Genomic DNA, 20,104 nt, shown 5'->3' with positions numbered 1-20,104 from the left:
ATTATAGAGAAAAGAACCTGTAACAACAGAGGAATCTCAGCCAACTGAAGCAACCACATCAGAGAGGTCCTCAGAGCCAATTTAGTCATCCAACAAAACTATATTTATCTGGTGTAAAACCTCTATCAAGCATGTCATTATATAATTCCACAGCAAGAGGGTATATTATAATTTTTCAGAAAAAATAACTATGGGTTGAGTCAGCCAGGGAGTAAAGTAATTTCATGTAAAAATCACTATTTCTAAAAGAAAAGCAAAGGCAAATGGAAAAAATTCAAACGGTTTAACATTGGGAACTAGATATAATCAAATAGCTTATAAATGAAATTAAACTGTTACTTATAGTTGAGTTATCAAAATAATTTATATTTTATAAATTAAAATAAAAACAGATTTTAGTTATCAATCAATAACATTTATTTTATGATGTTTTTTTTCTTTCTCATAAGATTAACACATAAATGCAGAACCCACTAAATGAGAGAAGAATATTTTAACGTGGCTAAAATTTACTGAACGCTAAAAGTGGGTTTAAATTTTAAACTCTGGGTAGTTGAATTGACTTGACTGATGACCCCCATAAATTCTCCTTGGCTCTGTGCTACATTGCTGCTGCTGCTAGGTTTTAGCTATTCTTCCCCAATTGCGAAATTACCATGGCTGCCACTACAACTCTTTCCAAACCCTTCTCTTCATCTTCATCGTCTTCTTCCTACCAACCTCCCGCCGACTATGAGTACGATGTGTTCCTGAGTTTCAGAGGCGAAGACACTCGCAAGAACTTCACCGATCACCTCTATTACGCTTTGAAAGACGCTGGAATCCACACCTTCAGAGACAACGAAGAGATCCCAAAAGGAGAAGATCTTTCTTCCGAGCTTTTACAAGCAATTCGAGGGTCCAGAATGTCCGTCATCGTCTTTTCCAAAAACTACGCGTCTTCCAGGTGGTGTTTGGAGGAGCTCGTGGAGATCTTGGAGTGCCGAAGAAGGCTGAACCAGAGAGTTTTACCTATATTCTATGATGTTGATCCCTCCGATGTGCGCAATCAGAAGGGTATTTATGAAAAAGCTTTTGTGGAACATGAAAAGCGCTATTTGCATGAAGAAAAGGTAAAACTGTGGAGGAGAGCTCTCAATGCAACTGCTAGTTTGGGCGGTTTCTCTCTGATAAACACTGCAGACGGGTAAATGTCTAATATTATTAACCCAACTATTTTTTTTTTTTTCCTGACTTAGTAACGATTCAGTCAAAATGCTTGTTCTTATGAACATACAAAACAAAAGTCAATTTAAATAGGTGGTGGTAAACATAATAATAATAATATTATTACTATAATTTATAAGTACTAAAATTAATTCCTCTTTTGTCCGATTTATCTTCATTTTTCTTTTAATTTGTTTATAGATATTTTGTAAAATCAATTAGTTATTGAAGGGCCGGGGGCAATGCCCCCAAAGATCTAATGGATAGAAAAACACAAATCATCATTAAAACTTATTGCTCTAACCTAATTAATTTATAAAATATATATTATGGTTAACGTACAGCCACAAACCTTATATTATTTCCTTTGATACTTTCTTATATTATAATAATATATAATAATTTTACCCCAAGTCCTTATAAAATTTACACTCATATATATATATATATAAAACAATTTATCAAATCAGCCATAATTAATTATCTATTTTATACTAAATTTTGGTAAAATTTAGAAGTTCAGTTTTGTTTCATAAAAAGAAGAAGAAAAAGTCAGTTTTGCATTTTAATTTATACTATTATTTAAGGGGCTTTTCCTGTTTAGATTCCACATTTTTTAGTTTAAAAATGCCTCTACACCGCTACGTTTAAGTAGAGACAAAAAAAGGACAATTCGGTAAAACTACAATTCTAACTTCTACTAAAACATTGCCTAAAAAACAAAATCACTCTCCTGTTAAGTTTTAAATTACTTTATCTACTTTTAAATTACTTTTTCAAAATAAAAATGATATATATTAATTTTTATTTATTTATTATTTATTTTGTTTTTTTTGTGATATGTGGCAGTTTTTTTTTTTATAATTTTTTAAGGAAACCGTGGGTGAGTTTTTTTAAAGAAGGTGGGATAGTTTTATTTTTTTACACAACTTGGGATAGGTGTTTTTTAATAGAAAATCGTATGGTAGTTTTTTTTAGAAGGTGTGATGGTTTTTTTAGGAGAAAGTGGGGATTGTGGACAATTTTTATTTTTTCACTTTTTTGTTATTAGTTTTTGTTGATTTACAGTTTTAACCTTATTTTTTATTTTTTAGGAATAAGAATAAGTTAATTAAATTAAGAGTATTTTTGTACATTGAAAACACAATAATTAACTTTTTGAATCCTCTCAATATATAGAGAAGATAAATAAAATAAAAAAACACAGTTTTTTTTCTACAAAATAAGACCACTAAAAAAAAAAGCCTAGTTTTTTGTTTATAGTTATTTTGTAAAATTAATTAATTATTGAAGGATGACGCAGTTCTGGGCCGGAATCTAATGGATAGAAAAACACAATTCATCATTAAAGTTTATTGCTCTAACCCAATTAATTTGGGAAAATATATAGGAATAGGTACTTGTGCTACGTTGGAGATAAATTAATTATCACTATTAATCCTAATTACTTACTATTATTCCTAACTGCTCAAAATAATTTCCAGGAATGAAGCTGAGCTTATTCGGAATATTATTCAATATATTTCATCTATAAAGATCTTATCCAAACCCATCTCTTCATCCTCATTTTCATCTTCTTCTTCCAACCAACCCCTCGACGACAATGAGTACGATGTGTTCCTGAGTTTCAGAGGCGACATTCGCAAGAACTTCACCGATCACCTCTACCACGGTTTGAAAGACGCTGGAATCCACACCTTCAGAGACGACGAAGAGATCCCAAAAGGAGAAGATCTTTCTTCCGAGCTTTTACAAGCAATACGAGGGTCCAGAATATTTGTCATCGTCTTTTCCAAAAACTACGCGTCTTCCAGGTGGTGTTTGGAGGAGCTCGTGGAGATCATGGAGTGCCGAAGAAGGCTGAAGCAGATAGTTATCCCTATATTCTATCATGTTGAACCCTCCGATGTGTGCAAATAGAGGGGTAGTTATGAAGAAGCGTTTGTGGAACATAAAAAGCGTTACTTGTCTATACTATTATTTAAGGGGCTTTCCCTGTTTGGATTCCACATTTTTTAGTTCAAAAATGTCTCTACACCGCTACGTTTAAGTAGAGACAAAAAAAGAACAATTCGGTAAAACTACAATTCTAACTTCTACTAAAACATTGCCTAAAAAACAAGATCACTCTCCTGTTAAGTTTTAAATTACTTTATCTACTTTTAAATTATTTTTTCAAAATAAAAATGATATATATTAATTTTTATTTATTTATTATTTATTTTGTTTTTTTATGTGATATGTGGCAGTTTTTTTTTTTTTTAATTTTTTAAGGAAACCGTGGGTGAGTTTTTTTAAAGAAGGTGGGATAGTTTTACTTTTTTACACAACTTGGGATAGGTGTTTTTTAATAGAAAACCGTAAGGTAGTTTTTTTTAGAAGGTGGGATGGTCTTTTTAGGAGAAAGCGGAGATTGTGGACAATTTTTATTTTTTCACTTTTTTGTTATTAGTTTTTGTTGATTTACAGTTTTAACCTTATTTTTTATTTTTTAGGAATAAGAATAAGTTAATTAAATTAAGAGTATTTTTGTAAATTGAAAACAAAATAACTAACTTTTTGAATCCTTTTAATATATAGAGAAGATAAAATAAAATAAAAAACACCGTTTTTTTTTTCTACAAAATAAGACAACTAAAAAAAAAAGCCTCATTGCACGCATGAAATAGTTTTATTTTTTTACACAACTTGGGATAGGCGTTTTTTAATAGAAAACCGTAGGGTAGTTTTTTTTAGAAGGTGGGATGGTTTTTTAGGAGAAAGTGGAGATTGTGGACAATTTTTATTTTTTCACTTTTTTGTTATTAGTTTTTGTTGATTTACAGTTTTAACCTTATTTTTTATTTTTTAGGAATAAGAATAAGTTAATTAAATTAAGAGTATTTTTGTAAATTGAAAACACAATAACTAACTTTTTGAATCCTTTCAATATATAGAGAAGATAAAATAAAATAAAAAACACAGTTTTTTTTTTTTTCTACAAAATAAGACCACTAAAAAAAAAAAGCCTCATTGCACGCACGAAATAGTTTTATTTTTTTACACAACTTGGAATAGGCGTTTTTTAATAGAAAACTGTAGGGTAGTTTTTTTTAGAAGGTGGGATGGTTTTTTAGGAGAAAGTGGGAATTGTGGACAATTTTTATTTTTTTACTTTTTTGTTATTAGTTTTTGTTAATTTACAGTTTTAACCTTATTTTTTATTTTTTAGGAATAAGAATAAGTTAATTAAATTAAGAGTATTTTTGTAAATTAAAAACACTATAATTAACTTTTTGAATTCTCTCAATATATAGATAAGATAAATAAAATAAAAAACACAATTATTTTTCTACAAAATAAGACCACTAAACAAAAAAACCTCATCGCACGTGCGATGAGAGGCTAGTTTTTTGTTTATAGTTATTTTGTAAAATTAATTAATTATTGAAGGATGACGCAGTTCTGGGCCGGGATCTAATGGATAGAAAAACACAATTCATCATTAAAATTTATTGCTCTAACCTAATTAATTTGGAAAAATATATAGGAATAGGTACTTGTGCTACGTTGGAGATAAATTAATTATCACTATTAATCATAATTACTTACTATTATTCCTAACTGCTCAAAATAATTTCCAGGAATGAAGCTGAGCTTATTCGGAATATTATTCAATATATTTCATCTATAAAGATCTTATCCAAACCCATCTCTTCATCCTCATTTTCATCTTCTTCTTCCAACCAACCCCTCGACGACAATGAGTACGATGTGTTCCTGAGTTTCAGAGGCGACACTCGCAAGAGCTTCACCGATCACCTCTACCACGGTTTGAAAGATGCTGGAATCCACACCTTCAGAGACGACGAAGAGATCCCAAAAGGAGAAGATCTTTCTTCTGAGCTTTTACAAGCAATACGAGGGTCCAGAATGTCCATCATCGTCTTTTCCGAAAACTTCGCGTCTTCCAGGTGGTGTTTGAAGGAGCTCGTGGAGATCATGGAGTGCCGAAGAAGGCTGAAACAGAGAGTTATCCCTTTATTCTATGGTGTTGAACCCTCCGATGTGCGCAAGCAGAGGGGTAGTTTTAAACAAGCGTTAGTGGAACATGAAAAGCGTTACTTGTTGGATAAAGACAAGGTATTCAGGTGGAGGGGAGCTCTCATTGAAGCTACTTCAATTTCCGGGTGGCATCTGGAAAGCACTGCAGACAGGTAAATGTCTAATATTATTATTAACCCAACTCCCTACCTTTTTTTTTTTTAGAGGAACTCCCTAACTTAGTAACGATTCAATCAAAATGCGTGTTCTTATGAACATACAAAATAAAAGTCAATTTAAATAGCTAGGTTGATTACTCTTTTGTCCTAATTATCTTCATTTTTCTAATGAGTTTTTTTTATAATTTGTCTATAGATATTTTGTAAATCAATTAATTATTGAAGGGCTGTGGGCAATGCCCCCAAGATCTAATGGATAGAAAAAATCAATTCATCAATAAATTTATTGCTCTAACCTAATTAATTTGAGAAAATATATATTATGATTAATGCATAGCCACCAACCTTATATTATTTCCTTCAATACTTTCTTTCTCTTTCCTAATTAATTTATCCCTAACCTTGCATAAGTGCCTATTCCTAATGTTGTTGAGTTGCAGATTTTCTTTAACATGGTCATGGCCTTATTCTTATTTAAGTATTGGTTATTCAATAAAGATGATCAAATTGTAAAGATTATGATAAGATTAAACTATCCAGAATCTGTTTAGTGAATAGAATTTTTTGTAATTCAAATTCCAGTCCCTACAGTATGACAAGACAATAGTAAGGCTTGAAGTTCTTACAGTGTTAAATATCTCTCTCGGACTCTCTCTAAACTTCTCTAAACTTTTAAGGAGAGATGAAAAACCAATGCGTACATGTTCCACACCAAGGAATTTTCAGTAAATCACTAAAGATTTTTTATTTTTTATTTTTCTTCGAGGAAACAAATCATTAAAGATTTTGATAGATATTCTGCAACTCAAGTATGGTTTAGCAACCATATAGTCAGTGCACCTTCACGTATTACCAGAGAAGAAAAAGTTATGATAAAGAAACTACATGACTCTTTGTTTTTGAGTAGAAAATCTGCAACTCAACAACATTAGGAATAGGCACTTGTGCTATGTTGGGGATAAATTAATTATCACTATTAATCCTAACTACTCACTATTATTCCCTACTGCTCAAAATAATTTCCAGGGGTGAAGCCAAGACTATTCGGTCTATCATTCAAGAAATTATACCACTACTAGACAACGGATACTTATTTGTAGCACTCCACCCAGTTGGAGTAGAGGCTCACGTGAAAGATATGACTTCACTATTATGTGTTGGAGCTAATGATGTTCGCATGGTAGGAATTTTGGGAATGGGCGGAACAGGAAAAACAACCATTGCTAAAGCCATATATAACGAATTTGATCTTCGTTTTGAAGTTAGAAGCTTTCTTGGAAATGATAGGGAAACTTCCAAGCAAAAAAATCTTATTCATCTACAAAAACAACTTCTTTCTAAAACCTTGAGGACAGGGAAAATAGAGATAAGTAATGTTGAGAGCGGAATTGTTATGATACGAGAAAGATTTCATCATAAAAGGGTACTTGTTATAATCGATGATGTAGACCACTCGGATCAACTGAATGCCATAGCTGGAAGTCGTGACTGGTTTGGTTTGGGAAGTAGAATTATTATAACAACCAGAAATGAGCAGTTGCTAAATAAGCTTCAAGTGGATGGAGTATATAGAGCTAAACAAATGGGTGACAGTGAATCTCTTGAGCTTTTTAGTTGGCATGCCTTTAGAAACGAACATCCAGCTGAAGTTTATATGGACATATCAAAAATTGTAGCTGCTTATTCAGGAGGATTGCCACTGGCTCTTGAAGTTTTGGGTTCTTTTTTGTTTGGCAGGAGCATGCAAGAATGGAACTGTGCATTGGAGAAATTAAAAAGGATTCCCAATGATCAAGTTCAAAAAAAACTTAGAATAAGCTTTGATGCACTAAGCAATGACACAGAGAAGGATATATTCCTTGATATATCCTGTTTCTTTATCGGAATGGACAAAAACTATGTTGTGCAAATATTGAAGGGCTGTGATTTTTTTCCCAAAATTGGAATCAGTGTCCTTATTCAGCGGTGTCTTCTTACAGTTGATGAGAGAAACAAGCTTATGATGCATGATTTGCTTCGAGACATGGGAAGAGAAATTGTTCGTGAAAATCGCCCCAAGGAACCTGGTAAACGTAGTAGATTATGGCTACAAGAGGAGGTAATTGACATACTGACACTGCATAAGGTAAGAACCTCCTCTAGGAAAAAGATTAATAGTAAAATAGAACTTTGTTTATGTACATGTGTTAACAAGGGAAACAAATGCATGACCTCATAACAATGATATGCCACGACTGATTTTTAAAAAAAAAAATGATATGCCACGAGAGTGTAATCCCCTTCATTTCTAATCAATAGAGACACTTGTTTACTTTTCTAACGTCGTTCTATTGTTTTTGAGCTTCTTGGCATGGTTTACATTATTCTATTAAGAAAGTGTTGCCAAGAAGAATACATTGGTTTGGTGCAAATGTTGATGAGGGGATTAGAAAAATGGGACATTTTTATGGCTATAGTACGAGATTTTGTGGTACATGCATGTTTTGCTAAGTTTGTATTTCTTTTTTTCCTTTTTTAAATCTCTCAACTTCCACATAACCACTGTGCTTACACAGTTCTTGTTTTAATCAGGGAAAGAAACGAGTAGAAGGACTCACTTTAAAATTGCCAAGAAGTGAGGTAAATTTCAATACAAAGAGAAGTGAGGTGAATTTCAATACAGTAACATTTTTAGAGATGCAGAGGCTTAGATTACTCCAACTTGATTACGCACAACTCAATGGGGATTATGTATATCTTTTCCAAGAGTTACGGTGGCTCCGTTGGCATGGATTCCCTCTAAAGTTTATACCAAACAACTTTTATCCAAGAAAGATAGTTGCAATTGACTTGCGATATAGCAATCTTAGAGAAGTTTGGAAAGATCCTAAGGTATAATTTAACCTTAAATATCAAGCCATATTGTTGATATTCTATGTGCTAATATTGTGCTTTACTTATTTTCTCTCTTTACCAGTTGCACAAGGAGTTGGTAGTCCTAAATCTCAGTCATTCACACTATCTAACTTAAACCCCTAACTTTTCAAGACTCCCCAATCTTGAAAAATTAATACTCAAAGATTGTACCAGGTTGTTTGAGCTTCACCAATCTATTGGAGATCTTCCTTATCTTGTTTTGGTAAATTTTAAAGGTTGCAAAAACCTTAGAAGTCTACCAAGGTCTTTCTATATGTTGAAATCTCTTGAAACTCTCATTCTTTCTGATTGTTCTAAAATTGACAATCTGGCTGACGACTTGGGGGAGATGGAATGCTTGACTACTCTTCAGATAGACAACACTGCCATAAGAACAATTCCATCTACCATAAACCGACTGAAGCAGCTCAAATATTTAAATCTAAGTGGGTGCAAAAGATCACAACCTAAGTCATTGTCTTCATACTTTTGTTCCTTGATATCACCAAGTAAAATTCCCAAGCCTGTCAATATATTGCTGGATTCAGTACAAGGCTTGTCCTCGCTAAAAGAATTATGTCTCAATGACTGCAATCTATCAGAGGACACAATTCCAAAAGGTCTTGGGAGTTTACGTGCTCTTCAATCTTTAGATCTACAAAGCAATAGATTCCATGCCCTACCATCAATCTTCAGTGGTCTTTCAAGGCTTCGTAAGCTATATTTGGATTATTGCAAAGAACTTCAATCAATACCAGATTTACCTACTAGTCTGAATAGTCTGCATGCAAGAAACTGCACGGCTTTGGAAAGAATGCCAAATGTATCGAAGATCTCAAGCATGGGAACTTTGTTCGTTACTAATTGCCACAAATTAGGTGAGATACCAGGTTTGGATAAAATATTGAAGTACTTTGGAATCCTTCACATGGAAGGGTGCAATAATATGATAAGTTCTTTCAAGCAAAGCATCGCACAGGTTTCCTCTCTCTCTCAATATCCCCCCCCCCCCCTAAATCCCCCTTCATTTTTCTGAATGAATATCTTCCTTTTTTTTCTTTTTTTTCAAGTATAGTTTTTATAAGTCATTCTCCTCATGGAACAGGAATGCATTGTGAGTGGAGTTGGTAACATGTTTAGCATATTCCTCCCTGGTGATGATATTCCTGATTGCTTCATGTATAAGGATGAAGGGCCCTCAGTGTGTTTTGAAGTGCCTATTATTGGTCTTAATGTGGCAGGGTTTGTGGTATGCATTGTTTATTCACCATGTGCAAGCAATAACAATATTTTATCTCAAAATCTTCTTAGCATTTCAGTTGTCAATCATACCAAGAATATTAGTCAGACCTCTAGGCAAATAATAGCTGACGTTGTAATATCGCCCGAAGATCACCTGTGGCTGGGCAATGTTTTTAAAGATGAGTTCAATTTGGAGAACGGTGATAAAGTAGAGGTTATCATAGATTTTGGGGCTAGATTCATTGTTAAGAAGATGGGGGTCCGCCTATTATATGATGGGGTTCTTGATGGAAAAATGATTCCTTATGCCTCTACATCAAATGAGGATGTTAAAGCTCAGGCCTGGCCAATAAAGTTTAAGGGAAGACTTCATGATGAGGAGGCAAGGACAAGTCATGGTTGGCTTGAAGATGAACCACAACCTAAAAGACTGAAAAAATGATTAATTATACCTCTACATCAAGTGAGGATGTTAAAGATCGGGCTTGGTCGATAAAGTTTAAGAGAGGACTTCATGATAAGGAGGCAAGACTGAGCCATCGTTGGCTTGAAGATGAACCAAATCCTTAAAGATTGAAGTGTGAAGATAACACGGGGATGAGTGCAAGAAGAAAACGTATAGTTCTTGCAAGTCAATGGCAATTTATTATTCTTTTTAGTATCGCAGTTACGTTCAATATATTTCTATTAGGCCCTTTTCATCTCATTTAAAGATACACATCTTATTTCCAATGATTTGTCATCTGTACATGAGCAATTTGTAACACCATTCCTTTGAATTTGTAATAAGATGTCTTTGATGTTCTTTCTGCTAATAACCGAGAGCATAATTTTTTCATTGAAAAAGTTGGAAATGCATTCTTTTTTTTTTTAATATCTACTGTTAAAAGAGCTAAAAACAAATTGACAGGTACAGAAAAAGAAAAAAAATAGGAAGAAATGAAGATCATGTCCCAAGTGTGGGTTCTTATGCAAAGCAGCAAGTTCATCAAACATAACTTGCTACCAAAGAGGGTAAGGGCAAAGACTAGTGAAAATTAGTATGGGATGAAATCTAGTGAATCGATATTAGGAATAGACAAGCTAGAGGAACCAATAGACCATATGTGACTGACAAGCATATGAGACCCTCAACAGTGTAAATGACAGGATAGAAGTTATTTATTTTTACAACCTAAAATACACATAGTACATACCCAAGAATATATATACCTAAAAATAGTTTTTATTTATTTAAATAATTATTGTATCCCTGTGGTGTTGTGTCTTAGTATTTCAAGAATTGACATTGTTGTCTCATGTCATGTAGTACCCCGTATTGTGTCAGTACTTATGCCTCATAGGTGGCAGGATGTTGACATGATAATGTTGTGACAAAGTGCTGATGTAGCGGGATGTGACTACTAGTGTGGCTCTGATATGGATGTTACTAATGACGTTGCCTATGGCTAATATGGCAAAATGTCATTAACTTAGACACATAATCAGACCAGATTTGCTGTGCTCACTGAACATGCGAGGTGTGTGAAGATGAATATTGGTGTGTAGAGATGCGTGTGGATCCACTCGCAAAGACTTCTTAGAGGTGTGTGAGGACTCGTGAGGGCATAGAATCAACTCCGACTTGAGTCCTGTGGCAGATCTTCGAATGAGGAACTCTGATTCGTGGAGGTTTGTAACATAGCTCAAGGTATGCATCAAGGTTTAGGCTACAAGGAAGGATGCGACTTTGATACCTTGATAGCACTACACCTTGATTATGAAGCTCTTAACTCATATAAACTCTTCAATGAGTACTTTGTGAAGTGGAACAAAGTGAACAAGAAAAACGTAGCATTTTGAGCTTTGTATGTCATAAAATAGACAAACAACATTAACCGCCTAAGTTTTCAACTCTGCAATGCTTTAACATAGAGACATCCAACCAAAAACTCTTCTTCATTCTCTTAAAATGTGCTAAAAATTTTGACGTTACATTTTCCCCGATGACACTCAGTTAGGGATTCAATCCTCCACTCTTTGCCATGCTACATAACAATGTTTGCATTCTTACAATTTTACACGTGTGACAGTTACACTCAGGCTGGACCCTGGAGACCAGCTCTCCCTCTATAGCTATCTAACTGAATCCCCATTTTTGTTCTCTATATTTAACTTTTGATAAAAGTTAGAACCAAAGAGATTAGACCACCCCCACCACATCCCCAAAACATTAAAGAAGAGATTCAACCAAATCAAAACACCTATGAGAACCAGAAAATCTTTCATTTCCAATTGAAATTAATTACTCCATTGGAGTTAAAATTATCAACAATTCTCCAAGAACCCTTAAAGGGTTAACACTTATTTAAAACCCAAAAAGAAAATTTCAGGTAGAGCGACAAATTGGGAATATAAACAAAAATAGAAACCAAACAAAGCAAGAAACTAATAGTTGTCAGCACCTCACCAAAATTCATGAATTAAGCAAGAGCAGCACAAAGAACAAAAGTTCATATTTCCAATTTCATCAAGAAAATGAAATGAGAATAAAGTTCCATTTCTTCATATTTCCAAGCATTCAGAATAAACAATTAATGCAGTGAAAAAAAAAAGTAACTTGATAAAAGGTCATCAAAATTTTGCTAGTGATCAAGAACAATAGTTGAAGTGATTAAGAGGGTGAAGAAGTCGTTCTATTCCCATGTAGCTGTACATGGCGATGGTGAACTTCAGTCCTTGTTGAGCAAGTCTACAAATCAAAGCAAATAGGAGAGAGAGAGAGAGAGGGTATCAGATGCAAAGACACTGAGAAAATAGTGGCAGTAGGGTAGAGTACATCAGTCAATAGCAACACATGACACAAACAGCAATGCTGCACTGCTATATCTGCTCAGAAACTTGAAGAAGAAGCTGACTGGGGTGAGCTACATTGGAATTTTTTTATTTTTCAGTAAATTCCTATGGGTTTAGGAATAAGAAAACCGCCTGTTTTGGTGGGGGTGATTAGTTTCTCATGTTATGCGCTAATGTGGTGCCCACATGTTTCAAATGCCCAAAAAAGACTCGCGCAAAAAGTTTTAACCAGAGACGGTAATCTAAGATTACCGCATGAAAATCTTAGATAAATTCTCCAAATTCCATGAACTGAAAGGATTCACGACTCCAAGAAGAATGATATAAGAACTGTTAAATTAAATGTTATATAACACAACAATATACAATATTATAAAATTGATAACAAGTAAATGATATGAAATTAAAACACATAATACAATATTATAAAATTGATAAAAAGTAAATTATATGAAATTAAATTGCTTATGTATTTTTAACTTAGTTTTCCAGAAATCTATACAATTGAACAACTTTCAATTAGATTTTTCCCTCCCATCCTGACTTTATCTACAACTTTCCTAATGCACATTGCTTGCACCTACCTCAAGCCAATTAGACTATTTATTGTAAAAGTTTAACCCCACTCAAAAACTATAGGCATTAAAACAATTTAAAAAATAAATAAATAAAGAAGAAGAAGAAGGCACCGAACTCTTTGCACAATTCTCAACCTTCAAATCTCCAAAAAACACTCACGCAAAAATTTTTAACCAGAGACGGTAATCTAAAATTATCACATGAAAATCTTAGGTATATTCTCCAAATTCCATGAACCGAAAGGATTCACAACTCCAAGAAGAATGATATAAGAACAGTTAAATTAAATGTTATAAAATACAACAACATACACTATTATAAAATTAATAACAAGTAAATGATATGAAATTAAATCGCTTATGTGCTTTAAACTTAGTTTTCTAGAAATCTATACAATTGAACAACTTTCAATTAGATTTTTTCTTCCCATCCTGACTTCATCTACAACTTTCCTAATGCACATTGCTTGCACCTACCTCAGGCTAATTAGACTTGTTATTGTAAAAGTTTAACCCCACTCAAAAACTATAGGCGTTAAAAAAAAAAAAGGCACCCAACTCTTGCACAATTCTCATCCTTTTTCATTCCTGTCTTCCAATGCTGAATTGTTGTTTACCAACGATATCTCATGTAATCAATTGCTACTATAAGGGTTCTCATGTCATCATTTATTCCCTGGTGGAGCAAATTAGTCAAGTATAAAGGGTTCTCAGCAGATGGTAGATGCTAATCTGAATAAACAAGGAACAACAGTTTTACTGCATAACTGAACAGTAAAGCTCAGTGTCAAGACGATGAAACAGAGGGATTTTCATTATGGACACTTGATAAACAGGAACATCAAAAGGGGTTAGCAGACTACGTTCACCACATTAACAACACTGTTTCCCTTTAAAATACTTATTAATTGACATCATGCCATGCTAGCTTCACTACTTACATTAAAGAAGGGATAGTAAACAAATGATTTTCTCCTTTTTTTTGCTTTTTTTTTTTTATTGGTTTCCCTTCCCTTTAAGTAAAGCAAATCTAGACCTTTCTCAACTGAGAACCATCCTTCAATTATTTAAATCAAACTAGGCAGAACTTGAGGAGCCTCTTCCTAAATCATAACTGGAGCTCTACAACACAAAACCTGATTCAAATAGAAGAGAATGAATGTATCATAAGCTCTGCAGGAATTGAGGTACTTATACCACCTCCAAATAAAGACAATATATTCAGGTACAAGTACCTTTGTTCAGATACTTCTACCATCTCCATCAAGCCACTGTTTAAATTATATATTCGGGAAAAAGCTCAACCATCCTTGCAATCTCATCCTTCAATATTAGCATCAATCTGCAACAAATAAATGAAATGAAAATAAATAAATAAATCTATACAATTGCAATTGCTAACCACATGAAGAAAATTTATAAGAGCATGCTTTAAATTCTAGAATTCATGCATATCAGCTTATAGCACATATTTTCATAAATTTTCTCAGCAAAAAAAGAAGAAGATGTTCTTGAAAATTAGCTGCTGTTATCTGTATTCTTAAAGCAAAATTTTTTGTCAACATTCAATGGGAGATCCCATAAAGTTGACTCTAACTATTTAACCTTTTGTGTAAGCTATAGTATACAGTGCATATATGGTTCTCTCTCTTAGCTCATCCTCAAAAAAAAAAAAACAAAAAAAAAAACAAAAGATAATTAAATAAAGTTGATAACCAAAATTATAGTGCTAAATTAGAGGTCTTACGATTAAGAAACAGCCTTCCATTTAGAGAGAACAAATACAGTAGATATGTTTTACACAATTTACATCTCAACTGATGCAGTTTAAGCTATTATAGTTTGGTATTAACTGAGTTGAACAAGCAATGTGACCAAGGTTTAAAAATATAAGCTATCAAATCCTGAATTGACAACATAATATCACAAGAAAAAATCCAGAAGACCAAATAAAAATTAAATATAAGCATCCCAACACTTTGGCGAAATATGAGATTGTTCATTATCATTCCAGTGAACTGCAACAAGACCAATAATTGGCCTGTCCCCAGGAGTTCTACCAAAATGAGGTTTTCTAGTAGCAGGGTCAAAAATTTTACTATTCTCATCCTGAATGGATGGCAGTGGCTTCAACCAAGCAGACAGGCTTGCTTCCACCTTCAACTCTTTCCCAGACAAAGTTTCTTTTACCCCCGCTTCTGGCCTAGGGGTTGTAGTTTCGGGCAACTCAAGAGATTCTCTCAGCTCACCTGAAAGTTGATGATAGTTAGGATCTTCTTCCCTCAATAACTTCCACTGAGAGTCACTCTCAACTGGGTTCATAACTGACTACACATACTGGGACCTGATTCGGGTCTTCCCATATGGTAAATTGTTAAAGTTTGCGGGAAAAACGGTTCCAGGTGTTTGCATCTCTTCAGACAGCTTAAGTGGGGTTGGATAAGGTGAAGGCTTTGACACACTCTGATTACCTGGTGATTCGGATTTCTTTTGATTTTGGCTAACATTTTCAGATGATGAGGAAGATGCATCAAAATCACATTGAAAACGCACAGACTTGCTCCTGCACTGAATTTCTGTGGCTGAAATCCAAGGTGAAACTGATGTTGCAATGTTTTCAGTCTGATTGGCATGAACCCTGACAGCTGAATTAACACTTCCTGTTCCACTGCCTTCAGTTGAGCTGAAAGAGACCCTTCCAGTGTTATGTATGCTGGATATACAGCTAGAAGAGAGAGATGGAATTGGACAGATGTCAGGAAGCTATTAATCTTGTCAGGTGAATCTAAGTATTACCAAATAATTGGTGTCCACATTTCATAAATATAAACAATTAATACTACCAAATAACAGACAGGTTGGCTTTGAAATATGGAAAATTCCCTTCCCACAACAGGTCTACTCAATAATTAATTAAAGGTATATCAATTGTTTCACAAACATAATCATTATAGAGAAAAGTACAACCTGCTAGGTGTCTGCTCTTGCAAACCTGATCCCTTTCCCCACTCTTCACCAAGTTTAATGGGAGTATTGGCCTGCTCAGGTCGGTTGTCTAACTGAAGTTTCTTGATGGATGTGTTGGGAAGCCATGAATGGAATTTTGGAGGCTCTGAATCTCCATCATATGAAGGTGAAAATTTCGACTTTGCAGATGCTTTCCGAATTTCTGCAGGGGTCTCTGCTAAGGTACCACAAGCTTTAAGAAACCTGGCCTGCACAATACATTTTATACAATCAAAAAGATACTTGTCAACAGTCAATAACAACCTTGACTAAAGAAAGTTGTCCGTTAGTGTAACCAGTGCCCTATTTGAAAAGAATGAGGATGATTCTAGTATTTTGAAAATAACTCATGTAGTAGACAGATGAAATAGCCAATAGGTTTGCAATCACACATTCAAATCTGCTGAGATTACAAATAGGGAAGGGGGTTAGTTCTAAAATCCAGCACCCTAACAAGTGCCTACAAAGATGAATAGAAATTAAATAATCTAATCAAAAAGAATATGGCAGGCCTTACAAACCATCTATACAACCAAAATGAAGCAAGAATTAACTGCAGAATACAAACACCAGAAAATCGGTTCTGATTAAAGCGTTTATGCCACTTGTAAAATCAATATCAACGTGCCTCATAAATTCCATTTGCAATAGCATGCATATGTGAATACTTTCCATTTGCATGAAACCTCAACGTGACTCATAAAGCTTCGGTCCCAATACTTTGAGGACGGTGCTATGAAACCTCCTAAGAGTTGGAGACTAATATAGGTCACCGTATGTATTTTTTGTCATTCTATTCTATCCAAAATCATATTTTCTATCACCTCTTTAATTAACATATCCTTGTTCACAGCATCTACCAATTTTGTTTTGGGTTTCTCTGCCTTCTTTTTCTTTTTTCTTTTTTCATTTTCTCAACTTGAACTCATATCAAGCAGTCCCCCTCATCTTTTAATCAATAGGAGCTATCCTATCATTAAACGAAATTTCTTCATTTCATATCAAATCTTTCTTGTATTTTTACTTATCCATTTAGCATTCCCATTTCAAAATTTTCAACTTATGCCTATATGCATAACAAAAAAAAAAAAAAAAACGCATGCAACCCAAAAACATTAGTCCATTAAGGATGAAGAAATAAAAGCCTGATAAGCAATCTATAATGAATATCCAGTGTTTCGCATCATAAATTAGTCATTACTAGAAAAGTAAATTCTTTGGTTCACTTAATTTGCTGCGCTTCAAAACAAAATTAGACTACCAACTCTTCCAAAAGTTGAAAAGTAACATAGCAAAAACGCATGTATAAGTATGTGTTATGCAGAGGCATAATTCTTTGCTTCTACGCATAGCTACAACTATGCTTATTCAAGGTTTAACACTATAAAAATGATTAAAAACTTAAAATTGAACACAATTATACACACCTTCATGTAAACTATTGTGAAAACTTTAAAGAGAAAATGTAATCTGAATTAGCATAATTGTAACAAACACAATCTTTAGGGACCTTTCATGTAATGTCCAAACATTCTGTGAATGTTTGGAGTATACTCATTGATGGGTTTTGCCGGTTGCATAGAATTGATATTGCGTGTAGTTTATTGGAGAAGATGGGTAAGACCGGTTGTTCTCCTAATGTTGTAACATATACTACTTTAATTAAGGGACTTATGGAAACAAAAATGGTTGGCGATGCATTCCATGTTTTAAATATCATGAAATCCAAAGGGTATGCCCCTGACTTGGTTCTTTGTAACGTATTAATAGATTGTTTCTCCAAGATTGGAAGGTATGATGATGCGCTTGATGTTGTTGTAAATTTTGGAAAAAAAAAAATTGGCACCTGATTCCTATACATTCTGTTCTTTGTTATCTACCATATGTTTGTCTTAGAGGTTTTCTCTCTTACCCAAGTTAGTCCATGGACTTGTCATAGAAGCAGACTTAGTAGTTGGTAATGCACTTCTAAGTTATTTTTGTAAAGCGGGGTTTCCAGATCTTGCTGTTGAGTTATATAATGATATGCTTGATAGAGGTTTTACACCAGATAAATATACTTTTGTTGGATTACTAAGTGGACTATGTGGAGCCAGAAGAATTGATGAAGCAATTAATGTTTACCATGGGATCATTGTGAATTATCCTGGTCAGGATGCTTACATCCATACTGTAATTACAGATGGACTAATAAAGGCTGGTAAACTTTATAAAGCCATTAGAGTATTTAGGAAAGCAGTTGTAGAGAAGTATCCACTCAATGCTGTATCATACACAGTTGCTATCCATGGACTTCTTAAGAGTGGTAGAACTGGAGAGGCTTGCACCCTGTATAACCAGATGAAGGAGGCCAGTATAATTCCCAATGCACGTACATATAATGTAATACTCTATATTTCTTGTAGAGAAAGAGATCTTAAAAATGGTGATACAGTTGCTACAAGAGATGATTGATGCAAGGGTAGAACTGAGCTTCAATAATTACTTTAGGTTATGTAATGTTCTTTGTAGATCACACAATTCTAATTCAGCTGTTAATCTCTTAATTGAGATGAGAGATCTCGGGTTGATACCAGCTAAGGCAATCTGTGCCCCTTTGTCTGAAGAACATGTCCCAGGTCTGAAAGCAGATGGTGAGAGCTTATTGCTGTTAAAAGGTTATATGGAAAATGATCCATTTGTGGGCACATCTGGCTCTGAGGACCTTTCTGACATGGCTGCTTCAGTGGGTTGAGATGGAACTGATGGTACAGGTTCTTTTCTCTATACTTCAGAGATTGATCTGTATTTTTGTAAGGTATCCTGAAGGTAATATTGTTATCTAATGAGGAGAGCAAGCTATGCTACTAAGCTACAAATCTCTTGACAGGCATCTTGAAGGTAATACTGTTATCTATGATCTCCATTCTGACTACTTGCTTATATTTAATTTTTATTTGGTCTTCTGGATTTTTTCTTGTGATATTATGTTGTCAATTCTGGATTTGATGGCTTAAATTTTTAAACCTTGGTCACATTGCTTGTTCAACTCAGTTAATACCAAACTAGAAAAGCTTAAACTGCATCAGTTGAGATGTAAATTGTATAAAAAATATCTACTGTTTTTTTTCTCTCTAAATGGAAGGCTGTTTCTCAATCCTAAGACCTCTAATTTAGCACTATAATTTTGGTTATCAACTTTATTTAATTACCTTTTGTTTTTGTTTTTTTTTTTTTGAGGATGTGCGAACAGAGAGAACCATATATGCACTGTATACTATAGCTTACACAAAAGGTTAAATAGTAGGAGTCAAATTTATGGGATCTCCCATTGAATGTTGATAAAAAAGTTTGCTTTAAGAATATAAATAACAGCAGCTAATTTTCAAGAACTTCTTCTTCTTCTTTTTTTGCTTAGAAAATTTATAAAAATATGTGCTATAAGCTGATATGCATGAATTCTAGAATTTAAAGCATGATCTTATAAATATTCTTCGTATGGCTAGCAATTGTAATTGTATAGATTTATTTATTTTCATTTCATTTATTTGTTGCAGATTGATGCTAATATTGAAGGATGAGATTGCAAGGATGGTTGAGCTTTTTCAAGGGTATATCCTTTAAACACTGGCTTGAAGGAGATGGTAGAAGTATCTCAACGAAGGTACTTGTACCTGTATATATTGTCTTTATTTGGAGGTGGTATAAGTACCTCAATTCCTGCAGAGCTTATGATACATTCATTCCCTTCTATTGGAATCAGGTTTTGTGTTGTAGTGCTCCAGTTAAGATGTAGGAAGAGGCTTCTAAAGTTCTGCCTAGTTTGATTTAAATAATTGAAGGATGGTTCTCAGTTGAGAAAGGTCTGGATTTGCTTTACTTAAAGGGAAGGGAAACTAATAAATAAAAAATAAAAAATAAACGAAAAAAGAGGAGAAAATCATTTGTTTACTATCCCTTCTTTAATGTAAGAAGTGAAGCTTGCATGGCATCATGTCAGTTAATAAGTAATTTAAAGGGAAACAGTGTTGTTAATGTAGCGAATGAGGTCTGCTAACCCCTTTTGATGTTCCTGTTAATCAAGTGTCCATAATGAAAATCCCTTTGTTTCATCGTCTTGACACTGAACTTTACTGTTCAGTTATGCAGTAAAACTGTTGT

At 33.8% G+C, this 20,104-nt stretch overlaps 1 protein-coding gene and 2 pseudogenes across 1 annotated transcript; 2 read left to right on the top strand and 1 right to left on the bottom strand.

Annotated features, from left to right (window-relative positions):
- Nucleotides 1-656: 656 nt before the first annotated feature.
- LOC142638996 (TMV resistance protein N-like) lies at nucleotides 657-10,051 on the top strand (annotated as a pseudogene).
- A 4,848-nt stretch (nucleotides 10,052-14,899) lies between these two features.
- LOC142640302 (protein JASON-like) lies at nucleotides 14,900-17,397 on the bottom strand. The gene is made up of 4 exons (XM_075814366.1): nucleotides 17,392-17,397; nucleotides 15,926-16,173; nucleotides 15,430-15,641; nucleotides 14,900-15,207 (listed from the first exon to the last, which is right to left on the bottom strand). Exons 1-4 carry the CDS (start codon nucleotides 17,395-17,397, stop codon nucleotides 14,915-14,917), a joined length of 759 nt encoding a protein of 252 aa, XP_075670481.1. The 3' UTR covers nucleotides 14,900-14,914.
- An 87-nt stretch (nucleotides 17,398-17,484) lies between these two features.
- LOC142640301 (uncharacterized) lies at nucleotides 17,485-19,516 on the top strand (annotated as a pseudogene).
- The last annotated feature ends 588 nt before the right edge of the window (nucleotides 19,517-20,104 follow it).

This window comes from Castanea sativa, chromosome 6 (genome assembly GCF_040712315.1).
Source record: "Castanea sativa cultivar Marrone di Chiusa Pesio chromosome 6, ASM4071231v1".
Classification (NCBI taxonomy): domain Eukaryota; kingdom Viridiplantae; phylum Streptophyta; class Magnoliopsida; order Fagales; family Fagaceae; genus Castanea; species Castanea sativa.
The sequence above is the reverse complement of the archived record's forward strand: the minus strand, read 5'-3'. Positions and strand labels throughout refer to the sequence as shown.